The sequence below is a fragment of the Acinonyx jubatus genome, chromosome C1 (assembly GCF_027475565.1).
Source record: "Acinonyx jubatus isolate Ajub_Pintada_27869175 chromosome C1, VMU_Ajub_asm_v1.0, whole genome shotgun sequence".
In the NCBI taxonomy this organism is placed as follows: Eukaryota; Metazoa; Chordata; class Mammalia; order Carnivora; family Felidae; genus Acinonyx; species Acinonyx jubatus.
The window spans coordinates 140,728,454-140,751,941 of NC_069381.1; the positions used below are offsets into that span (position 1 = coordinate 140,728,454).

Sequence of the window (23,488 nt, forward strand, 5' to 3'; positions counted from 1 at the left end):
TAAGTGGTTGGATATGTCAATCTGGAATTCAAGGCAGAAATCTGAGCTGGAGTTAAAAATTTGGGATTTAATTGATGGTGTTTAAAGCCAGGGGAGTGCATGAGATCAACGGGGGTAGACAGAGAAGCAAAGAGATCCAAAATATGAACCCTGAGGCATTCTGTTTAAATGTCAGAGACATGAGGAAAAACTAGAGAGACTGAGGAGTAGACAGGGAGGTAGGAGCCAAGTAGAGGAAGTCTGAAGGAGAAAAGAGTGCTCAGCTGTGACTAATGCTGCTACTGTGTCAAGATGAGCCCTGAGAATTGGCCATGGGCTTGGCAAAGTGTGGGTCATTGGCATTTCTGGGATGAACAGTTTCATTGGAGAGGTGGGGATGATATGCCTGATTAAAGTGATTGCAGGGTGCCTGGGTGCCTCAGTTGGTAAGTGTCCGACTTAGGTTTAGGTTATGATCTTGTGATTTGTGGGTTCCAACCCCACATCGAGCTCCACGCTGACAGTGCGGAGCTTGCTCGGGATTCTCTCTCCCTCCCTCTCTCTCTGCCCCTCCCACTCTCTCTCTCTCTCTCTCTCAAAATAAATACATAAAAACTTAAAGTGATTGCAAGAGACGTCAGTAGGAGGAGACCATGAGTGCTTGGAGTTATGCCGTCATGTTAGCAGAGAAACAAGGCAGCAGGTAGACACAGGTTGTAGGGTCAAGAGGGATTTTGCTGTTGTTGTTACCGTTTAAGGTGAGTTTTTATGCTAAGGAATCAGGGAGAAATAATGACGAGGGCTGGGAGAATTGCTGGAGCCTAGGCTCTTCTTGGGAAGGGTATCAAAGACTTACCTGGAGGGAGTGGCCTTGGATTGGAGCCCAGGAGGCTTCCTCTTCAGGAACAGGTGAGGGGGCAAGTGGTGGATCTGTGGGTGGATGGATATTGGGTTGGGAGCTTTTAGAAGATTTTTTTTTTTCTGATGCCTTATATTTTCTCTGGGTAATGAGAAATAAAGTCACGAACTGAGAGGGAGCTTGGAGGAGAAGGAATGATTCCTCAAATCAGCAGAACCAAGAGTGATTCTGGAGCCTGTTGTTGAACTTGTTACTTCCTTTAATTAACATGCCTCAGGATAAGACAGGTCTTCCTAGGCTTTGGTCCTGATAGCCATTGCCCAGAGAAGGGATGAGAAGCAGTGGTTGTCAATCCTGACTGCATAGAGAAGTCAGCTTAAAAAATGTTCAGATCCTTGAGATTCAAAGTATATTGCATTGGTGGTTCAGTGGTAAAATTCTTGCCTGCCAAAGTATATTGACCTGAGGTGTATCCTGGAAAATCAGTGTTATGTTTTTTTGCTTTGTTTTGTTTTGTTTTGTTTTGTTTTGTTTTGTTTTTTACTCTTCCTCTTCCACATGATCTTGATGAGCAGCCAGATTGAGAATCACTGGACTGGAGCCTTTTCAGCATTTTAATAAAGGGAAACACATAGTTCAGTCATAAAGAATGAGAATATGGTCTCTTGATAATAGCATGATTCCTAAAATTTTTCATAGAGAAATACATTCAGGCGCTGTTGTGCTAGAAACATAAATGCATTTGTGATGCTATAAATTACCTTAGGTAGAATTTTCAAGTTCTCCTTATTTTTTTAAAATCACTATGGACAGTTCCCCCTAAGCTGACTCTCTCTAATGCTCTATTTCACCTTAATTTCAGTATGGTTTCAACATGGTCATGTCTCATCCACATGCTGTCAATGAGATCGCACTGAGCTTGAACAACAAGAATCCAAGGTAAGCTTACTTTGTAATTGTTCAAGTATAAATCTACCTAACGGAAGCAGAGGGCTGGTCAACATCTAGCCAGGTTAGAGTTTGGAAACTTTCAAATGTACCTCTTTGGATTAAGATTGCCAGTACACTCCTTGGCTGTGTAGAATTTTCTTCTCAGCGAAGTTACAGTTGTACATGTGGTGGAGTTGAGCACCTGGAGACATTACCCCTTCACTGTTCTCTTCAAGCTTTCACTTCTTTCTAGGCCTGGTTTTTAGCATCCTTGCAAATTTCGCCAGATCTGGTAGAGAGCATGAGTTTGCCTGGTTGTTAGAACTAGGGCCAGGAGAGCCTCCATACAGACTTAGCTACACCACTTACTGCTGAAAGCTAACTGCAATCACTCTTCCTTGTCTACACTTTACTTGGCAGCCTTTACATATGTAGTTTTTATTACCAGACAAAAAAAGAAACACAAAACAAAAATAACTATGCACGTGGATTGCTTCTTCTACTCCCTTGCCTCTAAAAGCCAGTGCCATATTATTCACATCCCATATTATCCCTAGAAGCCTGTTTTCATCAGTTTATTTTAGTTACTATAATGTGTTTTCCATTTTGGTGAGGGATTCCACATTTCACAAGTCTTACTCCCTTCACCAGATACCTCTGCATGGACCATATATTGAAACACTGGTAAATGCCACCAAAAATTCTGATTTCAAATGAGATCCTTTCTGACATGGAATGAATTGCAAACTGTAAAGTCCTATTTAAATGTTGACTATTATTTCATACTTCCCCTAATTAATAGTTTTTGCAAATTTACAATTGCTTCCTAAGTTTATTAGGAAATCTGGGTTTTCTTGCTTCTTTGTCCCTGCCAACTATTACAGGGAAGCTGTTATTCATTTTTCTTAAAGTAATTGACATTGTGGGTATCAGGCCGGTCTTTATTTAGTGGTTGGCAATAGCTTTTTTCCAGGAAAAAAAAAAAAAATACAGAAGTGATCTAATGAAAAAAACAATGCTCTTCTTGATGTTGTATTTGACAACTTAGACTGTATTGCCAAGGGTTTCTTTCTAAAAATACTTCAGATAGCATTTTATTTTTTTTCTTTAGTCAGAGAAAATGTTCTTGTATTAGCACCGCTGTAATCCAGCTCCTTTCAGATCTCCTACATATAAAGAAGTGGTGACAAAAACTTGCATTGTCACAGGGGATCTTTATGGCGCCATCTGTCAATTAGCAGATTTGAAATAATAGGACATTAATTTCAGTACATTTTGAATTTGGGGGGCAAATGTTACTTCTCTGACTCTAAAACCAGAGAAGGTATTTAACCAATGGGTTGTTTTTCTGAATATTCTCAAGTTCCCAATTGTCTTTAGCTTATCAATAAAACTTTTTCAAACATATCATACTGAGTCACCCACTGATAGAAGTGAAAGACTAATCTTCCCAGAATTAATTTTCATTATTGAGTCATTTTAATTCGAATGTTGGGAGTGGGAAACATTCCTTCCAACTTTGGTACCTCAGATAAATCACATACATAGAAGTTAGTAAAAGTTTAAAAATGTACTTTAATATAAATATACCTTAGTAAAAGTTTAAGAAACATACATGAACAAATTATTTTATTATCATAGCCATTTTGGAAGGAAAGGAGAGTTGATTCATCATGTTACTTCACTGATTTTTTTATTTTTTATTTTTTTGCTTGTTTCTTCTTGTTTCGACAGAACAAAAGCCCTTGTCCTAGAACTGTTGGCAGCTGTTTGTCTTGTCAGAGGCGGGCATGAAATCATTTTATCAGCATTTGACAACTTTAAGGAGGTAGGATACTTTGGAGTTCGCTCACACAAACATATTTGGACATCTTTGAACAGAATGATTTACATGTTCTGTGTGTATGTTTTATTATGAGATATAATTGCATATATTAGTTTCAGGTGTACAATATTTGTATATGTTGTGAATTGATCACCACAATAAGTGGTGATCACCATGGTTTACCTTTTTATTTATTTTGGGGCCTACGGGGTAGACTAGTTAATTTTCTAAAACGTCACTGAGGGAGAAGTAGTGAACTTAGTGTAAATATCTTAAAGAGATGCATTAAATTTTCTTTGATGTCTCATTTCCAAGAAAAGTTAAAAACTATTTGCAGGATCTATTTCCATTTGGAGAACATGGAATTGCCAGTTTGCAAACAGTTTGCAAACATGTTTTGTTAAACCTCTGTGGTTTTCATTATGGTTGATACTTGAGCACCCACCGTGTACATTTTATGAACTCTTCAATTGTAGCTATTTTCCCCAAATCACATACATTATCATTGCCATGCTGAATGCCACCAGAAACCTCTCAAATAAATACACACACTGATTTTAGCAGTTTGTAATCTTAACCAGGTGATCCTTTGCTAGGCAAATGGTAAACCCTAGGACTTGCATGGTTGAAAATGGAAACTAAAAGGGCTACAGAAGAAACAGTTGCACACAGATAATATGATACCAAGGATTGTGGCCCACGGTATCAAGACATCATGACTGAAATAATCACTGGGTGGTAAGAGTGCAGGGTTACATAGCCCCAAAGAGTGCCTGTTGGCTCCCCTTGTATGTGCCTAACATCTGAGGCTACTTTGAGGTGGGATATTACAAAAATAAGTAAAGGCACTTGGAGCTCAGGCTTCAGTAAGACTGTCAGCCAAATTGTGGCTTAACCTGGCAGTCCCATTTGATTCCAGATGCTCCTGGATTAGAATCAGATTTAAGAGGGACTTATAGACTCTTGCTCATCTTTTCCTGGGAACCTCTGGAATAAAACCCTGCTAATATTTATTGAAGACCTACTCTATGGCAGGTGCTATGCCTAGGTGCACACATGTAATCACGTGGTTCTGTGAGAATATATGAGACAAGTATTCATGTTCTAGAAGACTAAACTGAAATTCCAAATACATTTTGTTTATCCGTGGTCACATAGCTAGATGAGTGGCAGAGCCAGGACCATGATTTGGTGCTCCTGATTCTGAACTATTTTATTTTATTTTATTTTATTTTATTTTATTTTATTTTATTTAATTTTATTTTATTTATTATTTTATTTTATTATTTTATAATTTTTTTTTAACGTTTATTTATTTTTGAGACAGAGAGAGACAGAGCATGAACAGGGGAGGGTCAGAAAGAGAGGGAGACACAGAATCTGTAACAGGCTCCAGGCTCTGAGCTGTCAGCACAGAGCCTGACGCGGGGCTCAAACTCATGGACCGCGAGATCATGACCTGAGCCAAAGTTGGACGCTTAACCGACTGAGCCACCCAGACACCCCTGTTTTGACTTAGAATTTTAAAAGCTTTGACCAGAATCTGCCTCATTTCTGTAATTACTTATATAAGTGATGGTGTTTAAGATTGATTCTTCTTGGACAGGCATTTGCATGTTAGAGAAACAATGCCATGAGGGAAGAAAAGGGACAAGAGCCATGTTCTCTGTGTCCTCTTGGCATGCATTCACCTTAAGGAGGTGTCCATGTCAAAAGAGCATCAACCCATTTATCTGTTCAGTCTTAGGGTGAAAAGCATATTTGTATTGATCCTTTTTTGTTTGTTTTCAATGTAATGCCATTGTCAGCCCAGAGTCTTTTAAATTTCTTCCTTTTCTCTTTTCTCCTATTTTATGTGAGGGAATTTATTTTCTCATACATCACAGTTAATAGTGTATTCTTTAATCATTTTGGCAAAAATGTCAGTGGAATCTTCTGGGTTTAGGGAGATGTGGGAGGCAGCTGTTCCTGATCAGGAAAAGTTGTACTTAGGATTTCAGATGCTTGTGCAGATAGGGTTTGGGTGAGAGTAATCTGTATTGAGCTGATCATGGCAGAGAGAGAGTACCATAGCAGGTACTAGGTAGGATACTAGGGAGTAGGGCCAACAAAAAGTCTTTACCTTCAAGAAGATTGTTTTTAAAGCTTTTTTATCCCTTTTAGTAAGTTGGGATTCCATTCACTTCCTAAAGAAAAATGAAGGGATTTTCCCTGTTTTCACCAGGAGGACTGATGGAAAGTAGTCGTGGGGTTCCACATCAGACATCAGTATCTTGTTTTGCAGATAAAGTAATGTGCAATAGAGAAGCCAGTCCCTTTGGGCTTTGATCATTGTTAAGGCACAGCCAAGCATACTGCTGCAATATGGTACCAGATTCTAAAGGGAAATTTAAAGACCATGTGTCTTAAGAATGTAGCAGGATGTTTTCCCTCTCTACTTCTTGAGCCAACAAATCCATTCTGTCTTATTTGACCACCACAAATTAATTCAAATGTAAATTAAAGGAAGGTATCTTTTAGCTTTTGATCGACTTTTATGTGTGATTCCTTAAATTTCTCACATTTCAATTTAAATTCACAATCTCAGCAAGTTTGTTTTTCTGTGTTTTTGCCAAGAATTTCGCCACATGTCTGAAGTACGTACTTTAGGAAAAGAGGAGGTGCTTCCAATTTAATGATTGCTGATGGCAGGAAGAATATTAACCCAAGGCCTTGCTTTTCATGGGAGTGGAGGTCCCGTGAGTAAGCACGTATATCACCTCAATGTATTTGATGATAATTGAATTCTTATTCCAAGCCTGGTTTATGACATCCCTGAAAATGAGTGTAAGGTGTACGTAAAGACTAAACCATTCAGTCAACCATGTACTCCTTGAATTCTTTTCTCTTAAAAAAATTTCCCCTAAATAAAAGGAATTAATACATCTGGTTTTGGTGTTGAAACATCTCCTCATGAAAATTTATGGTCCTGAGTTGAAGACCAGGGTGAGAACAAGGAGTCATCTCTTTTTCACTTACTGGCTAATTTAGCCATGTGGAGGGATGTATTACCATCTTGTCTGAATCGATACTTTCTTAGTTGCATTGCAATGTATGTTTTTGAACAGTTGGCCTACCCGACAGGGAGAAAAAATAAAACGTTTTGAAGCAAAGGTCGTTCTGTTGGTGTTTGCATTAGTGCAGAGTCTTGTTTGCACGAACCAGAAACTGACTCTAATGTACAGAAGAAAGGGTTGATTGGAAGGATGTTGAGAAAGGCACAGGGTTGACATGGAGCCTAGAGAAACAGCCCTGGAAAATGGGCAAGCGTTTCTAAAATGTGGCTAGACTCAGGCTGTGTGCCCTTGAAGCCTAGCCACCATAAACACTTCTTGAGTTTCTCATCATGCTTTTTCTTCTCTCCCAAATACCATGGACCATAGCTAGTGATCCACTAGGCCATAAAAGTATGCTTATGGGCAGGACATGAACTAGCCCCAACTTTAGAGTTATAAGCACTATTTGATCCAGTTTCCCTTAGGAACCTTGAAGTCTTCTACCTAGACCTTACTCTTTCCAACTTTTCTTAGTCTTCCTACTTTTTTGCATTCTATTCTTTGATAAGTTTGACAAACTGCTTTTAAGAAAGTGTCTCCAAAAGTCTGGCAAAAATGCTCCCATTTGAAATTAGAGGGAAAGATGCTAAGGCTCACAGATTCTGTAAAGGAATAGCCTGCTATGATACTAGTAATAAAACTCTTGGAGGGCTTTGAGCTACCAGCTCCCCCAGGCTGCTGGGAGGTGCACCTGGAATTCATCAGGATTCCAGAATGATTATAACTGTGTTCTCATCTGCTTCCAAAATGACAGCATCTGGCTTTAACAAATAAGCCTGAGGCCTGAGTTGGGTTATTAAAGGCCTAACTCCTTCCCACTTCTGCCCTTCTAGTATAGAGAGGTGGAGCCTTGTGAAGTGAGTCACTCAAGGCCACCAGTGCTCCAGTGCACAACACTCTTGGCAGTAGCCATTATTTTTTTGGCCTTTTTCTAGAAGGCTTCTTAAGAAAGCTGATGTGGTTTAGCTACCGGGCACTGGAAAGCACTCATGCTACACATTATTAAGTTGATTTAAGAAAGCCTGTCAAGTTTTATTTACAATGGGCCAAATTGGGCAGGAAGGAGAGCAGACATTTTGGTGTGCTTCCAGCATCCTTCTGAGTTTAATCCCGTCTAATCTAACCTCTTGAACATTTGAGGGTATAGGATTATAAATTCAGCACAAGACCATCCGGATAATTCCTTCACTGGTAAAAATTTTCAACTCGGAGGGAAGGGTACTTTGTTCTGCCTCTCAGTGAACTATAAGCAATGTATTTTCTCAGATCTCAAACGGGGAGCTACATTTCTAAAGCATGCATGTATTTCACTGTATGAGACAAGAATTACACTAATCTGATTCACTGAAAGTCTTCTCTGGCCGGTCCATCTTCCAGGGATCAGGAAGCAGAGTCACAGCAATTATTCTTTTGAACTACTTATTAACTGTTACAGTTATTGCTTGTGTATAATAAATTACCCCAAACATAGTCTTATTATGTTCATGGATTCTGTGGATCAGGAAGCCGGGCAGGGATGATTGTCCCAGCTCTATCATGCCCAGGGCCTCATCAGGGAAGATCCCAATGATTAGGGGTAGGAATTCATTTGGAGGCTTCTTCATCAAGTATCTAGCTTCTGGGCTCTGATGACTCAAAGACTGAACTCAGTAGAGCCTGTCATGAGTTCTCCATGTAGAACTCCATGTGGCTGGAGGTTCTTAGAGCATGAGAGCTGGCTTCCAAGAGGAACTGTCCAGGAAGGAACATCTAGAGATCAGGTATTCAAAGAGAAAGAAGTTGCAATATGTCTTCTGAGCTAGTGTCAGAGCCATCAGTGTCATTTCCACTGCATTCTGTTGACGATAAGTGAGTCACTAAGGCCAACGCAAATGCAAAGGGGAATCAATGATTTTACCTCTTGATGGTGGATTGTGAGGGTCACAGTGCGGGAGAACATGTGGGGTGGGAGAGCCTGCTGTGGTCATCTTTGGAAAATACAGTTCACCTCAGTAACTTCTTAAGAATTACCAATGTATCTATAGTTGTTCTTGTGTTTTCTCTTTCTCCTCCTCTCAACCCAATACTCGGTTTCTCCTCAAGACCGAAAGCTTTATAAACTTTTTCACTGGAGTTAGAAAGGGTGGTTATTGCTTCTTTCAAGCGAGTTTACTATGGGCAAATCATATTTTGAGAACCTTTCTAGAGGAGAAAGGAGCCATTTACAGAGGATTTCTGAGTCCCTGGTAATGAACTAGTTATTTCTTTATCATCTATGTCTTTATCATCTCCTAAGGAAGTGAAGGCTGGTCTCCTGTTGATCATTAAGGGATGAGTCATGCTAACTTACTGGAAAATTTTTTCATGAATATTTGAGTGCCCCTTTATGTCAGATACATTGATAAACACTGGCAATAAGAAAATGAGTAAGACATGGGCCCTACACTTAAGGCGTTGAGGGGAAGCATCCCAGTCCAGTTAACAAAACAGAATAAATATTTTTGACAGTTAAACTACTAGACTTTATGAAGGTAAATGTCAGATGCTTTGTAAGAGGAATAACAGCTAACCAAGAGGAGGTGAAGGAAGGACGGCAGATGAGGTGGGAATTCCCAGAGGAGGCTTCCTATTGGAAAGGGTCCCTGAGCTGAATTTAGGATAAGAGTGAACTAGGTATATTAGTTTCTTATCACTGCTGTAATAAATTGCCACAAACATACTGGCTTATAACAATGCATATTATCCTACAGTTCTGTTGGTCAGATGTGTAAAGCGAGTCTATAGAGTGAGGTTCTTTTGGGTAATCCATTTCCTTACCCTTTGCGTTTCTAGAAGCTGCATGTGTTCCTTGCCTTGTGGCCTTTTCTGACTCTGATCCTCTGGCCTCCTTCCTTTAGTGACCATTGTGATTATATTGGGTCCACTCAGATAATCCAGGATAATCTCTCCATCTCAAGATCCTTATCTTAATCATACCTGCAGAGTCCCTTGTATATGTAAGGTAAATATTTACAAGTACCAGGGATTAGGACATGGACATCTTTGTGGAGGACATTATTCAGCCTACCATGCCAGGTAAAGTTGTCTTTTTATACAGAGAAGGTAGCATCCTAACAAAGCTTCAAAGACTATAGTTGCTGTAGTTTGCTGTACTTTCCATTCTTAAAAGGAGCAGGGTGTGGGGAAGACAAAAGGTGGGATATGAAGTTAAGAGCAGATCAGGAAAGACTCCATTGCTTATTCCAGAGCCTTCATATTGCCCTGTAGCCTAAGGAAGCAAGAAACAGTGGTAGGAAATGTGTTCTCCAAACATTTGCTGTTTAGATCTACTCTTTCAGTAAAAAAAAAAAAAAAAAAAAAAAAAAAGAGTTATTCTTTGCTGCACGAGTCCATTGGCAGTGGGCTTAGCATGAGGTCACTTTGACAGAGCAGGGTGTGGTTAGGGTTTGAAATTGGTTTTAGAGATTTTGCCATTCCTATTTCTCATTCCTTGGATCTCTGTTGTATTCATTTACTCCTAATATCTACAAGACTTTCCTTTGGTGTGGGCCAGGAACAAAAGAACAAAAGTACAAGAAGGTAGTGGCACCTGGGGACAGAGAGATTATCGTGGTATCTGGGAGCATTTGTAGAAATGCTTTGCTTTTCAACTTTTTTAATTAGACCCTCCCTTCTCTCCACAAGCTCAGTGCAATGTACCCAATAGGGAGCCTCATGTTCTATTTCATTCATTGCAGCCACCTTAAAAAACAAAACAAAACAAAAACACGATATTGCCTCCTTTTTGTCTTTATTCATGTAAAAATGCTGTTTCCAAAATCTGGGCCCTTTGCCGGCTGTAAAATTGTAGACCTATATGTCCCCTTGGATATTCTCGGAAGATAACAATGAAAGACCTCAGGAAAAAGCCAGTGAGAGCTGCGTGTTACTTTAAGACCTCATAGAATCTGCACCAGGGGCTGGCACAGGTCCCTAAACACAGCACTTTCACTTGAGAAGTGTTTCTTTGACATTTCAAGGTTGTTATGGTTGTAAGGCAGGTATGGATGATAAGAAGTACTCTGCTGCGAGTTGATGAGAGAGTTGGAATGAGAAGTCTTACAGCTCTGACAGCATCATCCGCAACTCCTCAAACCATTAGAATGGGGAGCTTTTAGTTCCCGGTCAGGATTTGGTTGCCATTCTGGTATTTACTTCTGCAGAATAATGTTTGAATCTATTTTAGGGACCCCTTGGTTGCTTTTTCCTGTGTGAAAGAACACCTCCCTATTCTTTTTCTCCCTCACTCCACCCTGACTTGTATAAAAAGGAGTTTTTTGTCTTTATCTTGGTATTTAAGTGTGCTTGCATACTCTCTATTTGTCCTAGGTGCTTTTAAAAGCACGTTTATATTAAGTGAACATAGAATTGTTTTAAAATGTCAAATCTGGATTATAGGTTATTTTTAGCGGTCCTTAAGTTCAGTGCTAAGCAGTGGCTAAGCCTTCGACCCAGGGCTATATTAACCTTCTTATTAACTAGGCTGCTAGGTTTACATAGAACTGTTAAAATAATTATGAAAGTGCTATGCTAGATATGCCAACCAGGAAAAGGATAAATCATATATATATATATGTCTTATGTATGTATATATGCATGTGTGTATTATGAGTAACAGCATAAAGATGTATTTATGTAAAGTAACAGGTCCTAAAGGGAAACAAATGAAGGGGTTTGGAGTAGCCTTGATTTTCTGTGTGTGTGTGTGTGTGTCCTGTTGCTTGTAGTATTTGGGAAGTAACCTGCCTCATGTGGCTAAGTGTCCCTATTGTGTACGGTAGATTTTTCCTTCTAGTAGTGTTTCTTTAATTTTCTAAAATTCTTAAAGTTCTGAATTGTGCATACAGTTTTTTTCCCCTATTATAATTTAAACTAGTTGTAAGTTACTGCCATGAGTATGCTTATTGAGCTTGACTTCCTGTGTGAGTCAAGCTCAGATTTCATTTGAAATTTAAATACTTGTAAAACTTGAGCACCTTTTTAAATTTATTTGCGCTCCATAGTTAATACATAAGGGTTTTATTTGGTTGGTTTCTTTTAAACTAATCAACAGTCATCTTCAGAAAGAAAACACAAGCAGAGTTCGTGAATCAATTCCATTTTATTCCATGTTGTAAACATTAGCCAAAAGATTGTCAGGTGTACAAAAAAGGCATATACACATATAGAAATAGGAAGACTCCCATTTATTGTTTGCTGAATACCAACAGGCTACGATATATTACTTTAATAGGGTTCACCCTATGAAGTAGGAATAAAGAACAAGAGGTTTAGAGTAAATAGACCTACTGATATACTTTAGTAAATGGCAACTTTGGGGTTTTTATCAGATCCATTGACCTACAAGGCACAGTCAATCTTACATAACATGTTGTCATCTACCATACACATGTTTATACAACACCCTCAATTTTCTACTACAAAACAAACCTAACTGGAACAGTTATAGATTGAGCAGCTTATTGGAGGGTTTTTAGTTATTAGTAAAATTCACAACTAACTGGGCTATCTGTATGGGGCCCGAAAAGAGAGGATTGGTCTTGAGCAGCATTATAAAGGAAGGAAGAGATGTGTTTGGTGGGTGGAGGGAATTCTGGGAACAGAAGGGGAAAACAGCTTCGGTCTGTCCTGGAGTGGCGTAGGTCAGGATAACTGTGCTGCATGGCAAGGAACCACGTCTGACCAGGGTCCATGATACAGAATAAAGCGTGGCAGGACGCAGGCGTGATTCAGCTTCTGAGGAGGGAAGAGCAGAGAGAGATTTGAAACCTGTGATAGAATCTCGACTGGAAGATAAAGTAGGAAGGAATAGAAAAAGGGAAAGAGAAGCAACTAATAGTTATAAAGCACTTTACTGTTTATAGTGTCTTTATATCTGTTCTCCTTGATTCTGTGGAAATCTGAGAAGGGCATTTTAGGTAATTCTGATAAATCTTAGAGTACTGATGCTCTGTATGAAGTGTGTGAGAGGGGAGAGGCTGGAGTTTGGAAGGTAAGTAGTTCAGGTATTAAGGGACTGGGCCCTGGATCAAGTTTGTGGCCATGACAATGGATGTGAAGCCACAAAATCAGGACGGGATAATCCATTGAATTTGGGGACAGACATAAGAGGAGAATAAACATCTATTCAAATTATATACATTTAATTAAGAACAAAGTAGCACAGCCACAATAAACAGATATCTGGGATTTTTTTTTTTTTCGGAGAAGAAAATAGGCTTTGTTTTTTATTAAATTCATTCTCTTAGTGATGGTAAAATGTCCAATGTCAGATTCTTGGTTATGAACTAAAGATGAGGAGTGAGAGAACAGGTTTAAACAGAGATATTGGGGATTTTGTGTGTGTGTGTGTGTGTGTGTGTGTGTGTGTGTGTGTGTGTGTGTAATCTAAATAGAGACAAGGATTGTAACTAAGGAGATGAATTCCCTGGGGCCTCAACCTAGAGGAGTAAGGAGGCCAGGCTAGAATGGACTGGAAGGATGCTCAGAAGAGACCGGCACAGGGCACAAAAGACAGTCAGGAGAGTTAGAATATACCTGGTGGGTCTGGTATCTTGTGGTGCAAGTTCCTGCTTCAGATGGTCTCTATGTCCCTTCTAATTCTACAGTTTCATATTTCTATATAAAATCTGGTTTGCACATGCCTATGTGTGTAGTATGTATTATGCATATATGTTCAAACGGTTCCATCTGAGAAAGGTTAAGTGCTTCTTGTATTACAGATACGAAAACAAAGTACCCAGATAATGAAATGTTTGGTACAAAAATTTACAAGCAAGAACAGATGTAACAGGTCTAAGGGCGGTTGGTAGGACTGAAACAAGCTTAAAATAAAAATAGAGCACTGTTATTTTAGACTATATTGGATTGTTAGTCCCTTGGAAATGGCCGGAAAGGGCTGCATCGGTTTCTACACCCAAGTGTCATTAAAAAAAATCTGCAGTGTGTCAGAGAAACTTGCTGCTTCCCTATCCAGAAAGTGAACTGGATGTACTAGAGGTACATGGTACCTGCCGCTCATAAGGGCCTGTCTGTGAAAGCATCGCTTTCTTGGGCAGTGTTTGGAAGACTGAGCTTTTGAGCCATGATTCAGACTTTTCATTTACTGGCTCCTCCCTCACACCCAGACTCTGTTCTGCTCACTGTAGTCCTGCAGCCATTCCTCCACCTTAGTGGCGCATGTGGCTCCTGCCTAGTTCTTTCATTCTTTGTATCAATCTGCCAAGGATGTATAGTCCTGCTTAGTTTTCATTCACAACAATTGTCTCAAACACAACGCAGAAGAAAATGGCTCCGTGGTTCCTGACTGTGGTCCAACAATCACTGTCAGTCACCCTTCATCATGAAGTTGAGCTCTCTGACGGAATTTTCCCCCCAGCTCTGCGTCACTGGAGAGTGGAAATGGCCAATTACAGTAACATGAGCTATAGCCCTGTTTTGTTCCAGCAGTATGGTTTTGGCCGTGGAAAATGAGGGCTCCTTCCCCACAAGTGTACCAGCAACACGTGTGGTATCCCGGGTTTACTGGTATACCGCTAAGAACAGCACCGAATTTGCCATTTTGAAGTATTTTCCAGGAATTAGGTGTAAAACTAGGAAGTAGTGTTTTCTGTGCAGTAGTTACCAAGGGCACGTTTAGTGCATTGTTAAAAGATAATCATCTTTTTGTTGCTTGCGTATTTGTCCTTTGTTGTTTGATATTTTAGTGTATCATGCGTTCTAGGGCAAATCTGTTTACTTGGGTTCACTGAGTTTGATTGTCCCAGAACTTTGGGGAATGCATGCCCTACAGACCATGTGGGAGAGAACGCTTTCATCTCTCTCAGATTCTTGCTCAGAATTCAGCGCTCACTTGGCTTTGGGAGAAGAATATCTAGCTTCGTAATGAGCCTCCATGCTACAGAGGTAGGCACATCCCAGAGACAACGGAGAATGGTCGGGATCCACTGCTCTCTAACCTGTCTAATGCCAGGGATTGTACTTGTCCTTGTGTAACATAAGAACTAAAGACTTCTTCTTTTTTTGATCTTTTTCTACCTTGTAAACTGGTGGAACGTTTCTTGCTGTCTAGGGAAATCTGCCCTGTCTGAAAGATGTGACTTCATCTTTGTGGAGAGATGGCAGATGTCCTAGTCCTTTGTATGGTGTGATGGACTCCCCGACAATCTTGTAAGACATTTTACTATTAGAAACCCATTCATTTGCTTCTGCAGGTTTTGGGTTTTGAGAATTCATCATCTTTGTAGAAATAAAGAAGCTATTCTCTAGTAGTATAATTTAGTACTTAAACTTTTGGCCTCTGTGACCCCTTTTTACATTAAAAAATTTTTTTATGTTTTTTTTAATTTTTGAGAGAGAAAGCAAGCAGGGAAGGGCGGAGAGAGGGAGACACAGAATCCAAAGCAGGCTCCAGGCTCTGAGCAGTCAGCACAGAGCCTAACGTGGGGCTCGAACCCATGAACTGTGAGATCATGACCTGAGCCGAAGTCGGACACTTAACCAACTGAGCCACCCAGGCGCCCACCCCCTCCAAAGTTCTTTTTTAAAGTTTGAGCAATCTCTATATTCAGTTCAATGTGGGGCTTGAACTCACAATTCTGGGATCAAGGATCACATGCTCTTCTAACTGAACCAGCTAGGCATCCCAACATTCTTAAAAATTATGAAGGATCCCCCAATTTTTTCTTTATGCAGGTTATTTATTGGTATTTACCCCATTAGAAAGGAAAGAAAAATTTTGATACTTATTCATTAAAAAGGACATGATAGAGGGGCACCTGGGTGGCTCAGTTGATTAAGCATCTGACTCTTGATTTTTGCTCAGATCATGATCTCAGTTTGTGAGTTTGAGCCCCACATGGGGCTCTGTACTGACAGAGTGGTACCTGTTTGGGATTCTCTGTCTCTCCCTCCCTTTGCCCTTTCCCTGCTCATGCTCTCTCTCTCTCCCTCTCTATCTATCTCTGTCTCTCCAAATAAATAAATAAAAACAAGAAAAAATAACATAATAGACTTATTACATGTTAATGTTATTAAAAAAAATCTGTTTTTCAAAATTAAAAAAAAAATATCAATGACAGGGGCACCTGGATGGCTCAATCAGTTAAATGTCTGACTGGCTCAGGTCATGATCTTGCAGTTTGTGATTTCGAGCCCTGCGTTGGACTGCGTGCTGACAGCTCGTTGCCTGGAGCCTGCTTCGGATTCTGTGTCTCCCTTGCTCTCTGCCCCTCCCCAACTTCTGCTCTGTCTCTGTGTCTACATTAAAAAAAATTTTTTTTAAATCCATGTCAGTAGTGGCTGTTTTAGTCATCTTGGGCTCCCATAACAAAATATCATACACTGAATGACTTAAACAACAGAAATGCATTTCCTCACAGTTAGGGAGATTGAAAGTCCTCATGCCAACATGGTTGGATTCTGGGGGGTCCTTGTCTGGCTTACAGATGGCTGCTTTCTTGCTGTATCCTCATATGGTCTTCCCTAGGTGTGTGTGTGTGTGTACGTGTGTACACAGGTCTCTTTCTTTTCTCCTAAGGCCATCAATGTCATTGGACTAGGGACTCACCCTTATGACCTCATTTAACCTTACCTGCTAAAAGCCCTATTTCCAAATACAGTTGAATTGAGGGTAGGACTTTGATACATGACTTTTGTGGAGACACAGTTTAGCACAGTCCAGTCCATAATAGTGCCATTACTTTAAATTTTTATACATCTTTTTAAAAAATTTTTTTTAAATGTTTATTTTTGAGAGAGAGAGTGAGCGAGCAGGGGAAGGGGTAGAGACAGAGGGATACACAGTATCCAGAGCAGCTCCAGGATCTGAACTGTCAGCCCAGAGCCCAATCCAGGGCTCAAACCCACAGATTGTGAGATCATGACCTGAGCTGAAGTCGGATGCTCAACTGACTGAGCCACCCAGGCGCCCCTGTATTTTTATACCTCTTCTAAAGTCTAGCTTAATATTCATGCCCCGTCTGCCCCTGCATTCAGTTGTGGTGTTTTGGTGGAAGTAGTTGAAGAAAATTCAGCCTCACACAAATGTACAGATTGAAAAGGAAGTATTTTAATAGAATTTATAGTTAACAGTGGATATTTATGTTTTGAAACTATACTATACAAACACTGGACAGGTAGTAGCTTCTTAAAGTAGAATCTGAAACTGTATTAATGAAATTCTTGTACTCTTGTTAACTTTAAAATTTATTTGCTTGTCTTGTACCTTGAATGATTGTAGTTTTGTAACAATATGCAGTAGTTAGTTGGGAAATACCAATTCACTGAATTATTCACATCTTCTAAATACTGACAGATTTCATCATGCAATATTTAAAAAAAATCACATTATTATCACCACCAAATTCATCAGAAAAATCTGTAAATATCGGAAAAGTTGCCAAACTTACGAGGAATAGAAGTTCTCCACAATTCTCAGTTTTGCTTGAAAGCTCAAGTTTTGTCACTGGGAAGAAATATTGTCCATTTCCTTCATCCATTTTCAAGAAAATTTCCTGCCACATTTTTAAGTCTGAATAACTGTAGTATGTTAGTTATTCTTTTAAATAATGAAAAGATGGCTAGATCGTCTTGCAACTAGAATAATCACAGAAGCCCTTTTACTCAAGACACCCGTATTTTAGTAAATAGCAGAAGTGCTTTAGGCAGGCTTCCCATTTTGTCCTATAGAATACTAAAGAGGTATGTATTCACTGGTCAAGATGGAATAAAATTAATATTTTTTATTGCATCATCAAGGGTATTTTTTATTTAAGCTTTTAATTTTAATTCCAGGATAGTTAACATGCAGCATTAGAATAGTTTCAGGTGTACAATATATTGATTCAGCAGTTCTATACATTATTCAGTGCTCTCTATGATAAATGTACTCTTAATCCCCTTCACCTATTTCACCCCTCCCCCCACCCCCACCCCCCCCTCTGGTAGCCATTTGTTTATTCTCTGTAGTTAAGAATCTGTTTCTTGGTTTCTCTGGTTTTTTCCTTTGTTTGTTTTGTTCTTAAATTCCACATTATGAGTGAAAACATTTCTCTGACTTATTTTGCTTAGCATTATAGTTTTTAGCTCCATCCACGTTGTTGCAAATGACAAGATTTCGTTCTTGTTATGGCTGAATAATACTCCATTACACATACACACACACGCCCCACATCTTCTTTATCCATTCATCTATTGATAGACACTTGGGCTGCTTCCACAATTTGGCAATTGTAAATGATGCTGCGATGAACACCGGGGTGCATGTATCCCTTTGAATTAATGTTTTTGTATTCTTTGGGTAAATACCAAGTAGTGCGATTACTGGATCATGTGTTCATTCCATTTTTAACTTTTTGAGGAACCGCCATACTGTTTTCCACAGTGGCTGCACCAGTTTGTATTGCCACCCGCAGTGTGAGAGGGTTCCTTTTTCTCCACATCCTCGCCAACACTTGTTGTTTCTTGTATTGTTGATTTTAGCCATTCTGACAGGGGTGAGGTGGTGTATCATTGCGGTTTTGATTTGTATTTCCCTGATGGTAAATGATGATCATCTTTTCCTGTGTCTGTTGGTCATCTGTAAGTCTTCTTTGGAGGAATATCTGTTCCTGTCTTCTGCCCATCTTTAATTCAGTTTTTTGTTTTTTTGAGTGTTGAATTGTATCAGTGCTTTAGGTGTTTTGAATACTAACCCTTTATCAGATATGTCCTTTTATCAAGGGTATTCTTAAGTGACCCTGGCTCTTTGTTTTAAATGGACACTGATGAATGCAGTGATTACTGTAATACTTAGTGCCAATGCCTTGAGTTGTGCCCAGGCAGCAGTGGTTTTATTCACCCACCAATTGCTTCTGCACCACTTCTGCCTACTCTGTGAAAAAGGCACTAACACCTTAGTGTCATTGTAATAATAGTTCTGACCTCACAGACTCTGTGAAAGGGCTTCAGAAACCCTTGGACCCAGAACCATTACTTTAAGAACTGTTTCCCAAGTACACTGTCTGCTCTCTTGTTGGGCCAGGTGGAAGTGATTCCATTTAGATGAGAGTAGGGTCCTCCTGATAGACATCCAGGATTAGGGCAGAGCACAGAAGAAACTGGAGGAGATGTGGAATGAGAGGAGGGAGCAGTGGACAAACCTCAGGCATTTGCCTGTTTGTGCACCGAGGTCTTTGATCTAGCAAACAAAGAGTCCTTGTCTTTAAGGGCTCTGAAGTCATTGCACATCTTTGTTAGATTTAGTTCGACTTGTGATTCGGAGTGAAGAGAGCATGGGTTGACATCTGCCTCCCAAGCAGGCCCCGAGATATGTGGTGACAATGCCACAGGATTTAAACAACTCCTCTCCTGTGCTGTTGGTACAATTCAGTGAACATTCGATGACCGCTAGAAAGTGTCATTGTGTCCTCTCCCTTGCCTTGCTGGGCCAAATTGGGTATGCTCAAAGGAGGAATCTGTGAGGAGAAATGAATGGAAAAAAAAAAAAAGGATAGTGTTAGGCCTTCTCCTACTTTAGAGGAGTCTGACGGATCAGTCATCCCAGAGAAGACCGAAGGCCTTTGCTTGTCATTTAGTCCTCAGGTAGCTAGTTAAATACCAGTCTGTCTTGAGCTGCAGTGTATTCTGGTCTTCCTGTAGGAATAGAAGCCTTGAAAGAATCTCCATATGTTCTTACTGATGACCAAGAGATATGTCTTATATTGAAGCCAGAAAGAGTGAAGTCAGACATTAGGAATATTTCTGGAAGATGTCATTTATGAAGAACTGTATTGTGCAGCCTTACTCTCTAGAATGTAGTGAAGGTCATTTTTGTTCAGGGAAGCGGTAAAAAGGCATTTCTCATTTAAGATGTGGTGTTTCAACGAGTTATTCTTTGGGGACTTTACTAGCCCTTCCATCTGTGTCAGGACTCTTTGGGTACAGCAAAACACATATATGAAAAGTAGAGGGTCATCTGGATGTTTTGTGTGGCTCATGCCAAAACATCTGGATGTTTGAAACATCTGGAAAAGTGGCTGAAGTTTCCACAAGGGTGATTAGCATTACGTGGATGAAACCTCTGGCTCCTAATCAGATATTTACCGGTTCAACATTGACAGAAATGTTGTATTAATTTATGGGGGAGGAGGGTTGAATAGACTGTAGAGTGCATTCCATTGTGCAGCTTTCCATAGTTTTCTGCGGAGTGGAATAAGGTGTTTTAGTTGCAGAATGTTTCAATCTGATGAATATTTCTGCCTTTAAGTCCCGGGAGACATGAGAGCCAGCAGTAGGTCCAAGTGGTGTGCTTCTGACCCAGCAGCTGAGTGGTGTCAGTGTGTGAAACGTCCAGGTACCTGAGGGGAGAGAGGTTGTAGACCCCTGCAAGCACAGAACACCCCAGCAGAGTGGTCTTCTGTCAGGCCGTCATGGGGTCAAGTAATCCTCAGAGGGGGGGCACTCTCAGTGGAAGGTAAAAGATGCTCTTCACCTAGGGCAAACTATGAAACGACTGTTGACTTCATGCGGCCCTGAGAAGAAAACGGAACTTTTGTTTCTGGGCAGGCCCTGGGAAGGGTAGCGTAATCAGTCATAATAGACCGTGCCTCCTAAGAGGTGCCTTCCTGCGGGGAGCCGTGTGGATCACAGGGGCCTATTGTGAGGGAGAAAAAGAAAGTATTGAAGCAGGCACCAGGCAAGCAGGGCAAGAAGGAAACGCTTAAGCAAGGGGCCTTTAATTTTTATGTAACTAACCCAGAAGCATGTTTTATAACCACCTCATAAGAGTCAGGCCTCAGTCTGGCTGCAGACTTTGTGTGGTGCCCTGGGAGCTGTTGCTGGGGAAGCCAAAGACAGTCATTGACCTTGAAGGGGGACGGAGAGGTGGCTGAAGGCCGGCAGTCTGTTGTTCATTTCAGCATCTGGCTGGCGAGAATACTCTTTATTACAGGCTTTTGTAAAACCATCTTTTCTTCGCTATTAGCCTTAAGGGAAATCCTCCCCTAACCCCTGTTCACCCTTAGAGACGCTTTAAAGCACTGCCTCTTTTGCATCCAGAGCCCCAGATTTATCCAAACGGTTTGGGACAGTGTTCAGAAATGTCTTTCACAGATGGAGAGCAGAGTTGAGTCGTTTTTTGGCACGAGTTGTGCTTTTGCTTCAGTTCTCCTTGAAGTGAAAATGTATGTTGTTTGTCCTGGGTGTGGCCCATTTTATCTGGGCAGGGCAGGATTTATCTGCTCTACACGAACCAGTGAGCGAGATGCTGTGAGATAGTGCCCTGGCCCTTATGTATGGTACACAGGACCTGTGTAGCTGAGTGCCTCCCTCTAAATTTGGTTTGTGTGGAGCTTCCAGGCTGGTCAGTTTGGGAATATCATGTTATATGGCCATGCCTAGATTAGAATTTTAGAGCTTCAAGATAGCAAGTGAGGTTTTTGGGTGTTTTTTTTTTCTTCAAACTTTTATTAGCAATGAAAACCTTCAATGAAACTTTTTTCAATGAAATCTTATCAGGCAACTCAGTGCAATAAAGCAGAGCTGGATAAACCAGGACGGCAGTCCCAAGAACTTTTCTTACTTGTGTTTTTCCTTTGCCTGCCAAGCTCCCCCTTTGGGAGCCCCCCAAGTATTCCTCTGTCACCCTTAAGGCTTTCTAAAAGCAGCCTTGAAAACAAGAAATATAACCTAAGGCTCTTGAATTAATGAATGTGAAAATGGAAGTCTAGAGAGGTTCACCAAGTTGTCCAAGCTCACAGCAGAGTGGTGGCAGAGCTGTGACTTATGACCCAGGTTTTAGGGTCCCCTGCTTAGTCCTATATCTGCCCTCATATTCCCTGACCCCATCAGTGTTAGAGCTTCAAGGTGCAAAGAGGAGTGGATGTTAGGCAGGACCTCAGGGATGGGTGGATGTTTAGTAAACTGAAGTCTGTGGTCCACGACCTGAGCCTGAGGGTTTTTGCTTTCTGTGGTGTTAATCAGGGCCAGGGTATTGATTCACATGAGACTGATTTATAAATGAAGGTGCCTGTTCAGTTTACAGCAGAGTAATGTGTTTCCAGGGCATATACTTTTATCTTCCTGCTGTCGGACTTAATTTTTGGTAGCCCTGGCTGCTAGTAGTGGAAGCCTAATTCCCGATGGAGTATTCTCTGCAGTCTCCTCTTCGGGGCCTATCTGTGGCTGCAATTTCTTCAATTTGCTCATTCCCCCACCTACTTCAGTGGCTTCTTATCACCGATACAGTAAGTTGGTGTTAAAGCTAGCGGGGGAATGAGAAATACCTTTGATTATATGAAAGTCAAGAAATGACAGATTTCAGTTGCTACAGTACAGTTTTTTTTACTTGAAAGTTCTCAGATCATACGTTGTCTGGCGTTTGTTGGCACATGGCAGATCTCTGCAGCAATATATAACGTTCAGTAATACATATGTGCGGATACATTCCTGGCTCTTATGTACACTTTGGTGAAGTCCTTGCGTGCATCCCCATGAAGGCCAATCGATGTGTGGATTCTGAATGCAACTGAGAATTGGCATCTTGTTTCTTTTATCCTCTCCGTTTTCTAAAACCAGTGTCAAAGGAAAGAAGAGACACATTCAGCCATGGTTGTCCCATTTGAACCAAGTGTGTGGGGGTGGTCCAGATGTGAGTGGTATGAGCTGGGACGGCTTTCCTTTGATGCCGAACACAGCTTTACCAACCTCCCCCAAACATATCTTCCCATTTCCTGTGGGATTACGGTATACACTTGTTTAATGATTGCTGAAGTATTGTAGGAACAAATGTGAATCTGGTTTGCATGCTTCCTTTCCTTCAGTAGAAATAAAGGGGGCCTCTGGAATCCCTGCTGTTCCCATGGAACAGTGTCAGAAAATACCACCCTGAATTCATTAGTCGAGATTGGCAGCAGAACTGTCTGCCTAAACCTCTCCAGAGAGGGGCTTGGTGAAGCTGACAGGAGAGGCCCTTCTGGGTCTCCCAGTGAGTGAGGAGAGTGGTCCATCAGATCATTCTTCCAAAGTTCCCTGAAGCTGGCATCTCTGCTGGCCATATGTCATTTTTGTGCATTGGGATTCTTTTCACCAAGCTTACAACAGCTATAAATTGGAAGATATTAAGTCTGTTGTTTTTGACAAAGGTATTTCTGTTTCCTAACACATATGTTCTTAGCATGGATTTATCTGTTGACAGGATGCTCTCAAAAGAAATGCTTATATTCAAAGCTCTTTTTTTTTTTAATTTTTTTATTTATTTATTTTTGAGACAGAGACAGAGCATGAGCAGGGGAGGGACAGAGAGAGAGGGAGACACAGAATCCAAAGCAGGCTCCAGGCTCTGAGCTGTCAGCACAGAGCCCAACACGGGGCTCAAACCCACAAACCATGAGATCATGACCTGAGCCGAAGTCGGACGCTCTACCGACTGAGCCACCCAGGCGCCCCTATTCAAAGCTCTTAATGTCTGTTTCAGTCCTGTCTACCAGGGTACTACATGGTTTTTGGGATCTTTACCCAGCACGAAATTAATCTAATATTGCTTGTCCTAGTTTTGATGCCTTTTTTAAAAAAAATTTTGTTAACAGGCTGTGAATCATTTTCTTGCTGCCCATATGTGCTTTCCTCAGCCATATAAAATCCCTTTTTTCTAATGCCTTGCACACAGTCTCTGATTTGGGAGTTACCTTATTATTCATTGTACCTATGCAGGGGCAGTGGGTAAATTCCTGCTTCATTCCCATGATACCCAGTTATGGTAACTGTATCTCCTTATTGTTAAGTCAGAGATTGAATGAGTTGGAG

The 23,488-nt window shown here is 40.6% G+C and overlaps 1 protein-coding gene across 12 annotated transcripts in view; it reads left to right on the plus strand.

The window, feature by feature from the left end:
- FMNL2 (formin like 2) overlaps positions 1-23,488 on the plus strand; it is a 308,508-nt gene that overhangs the window by 243,910 nt on the left and 41,110 nt on the right. For all 12 annotated transcript variants that reach the window (XM_053215080.1, XM_053215081.1, XM_053215079.1 and 9 more), the window contains 2 exons: positions 1,701-1,777; positions 3,503-3,596. In XM_053215080.1, coding sequence (XP_053071055.1) covers positions 1,701-1,777; positions 3,503-3,596 — 171 coding nt within the window. The remainder of the gene's footprint in view (positions 1-1,700; positions 1,778-3,502; positions 3,597-23,488) is intronic.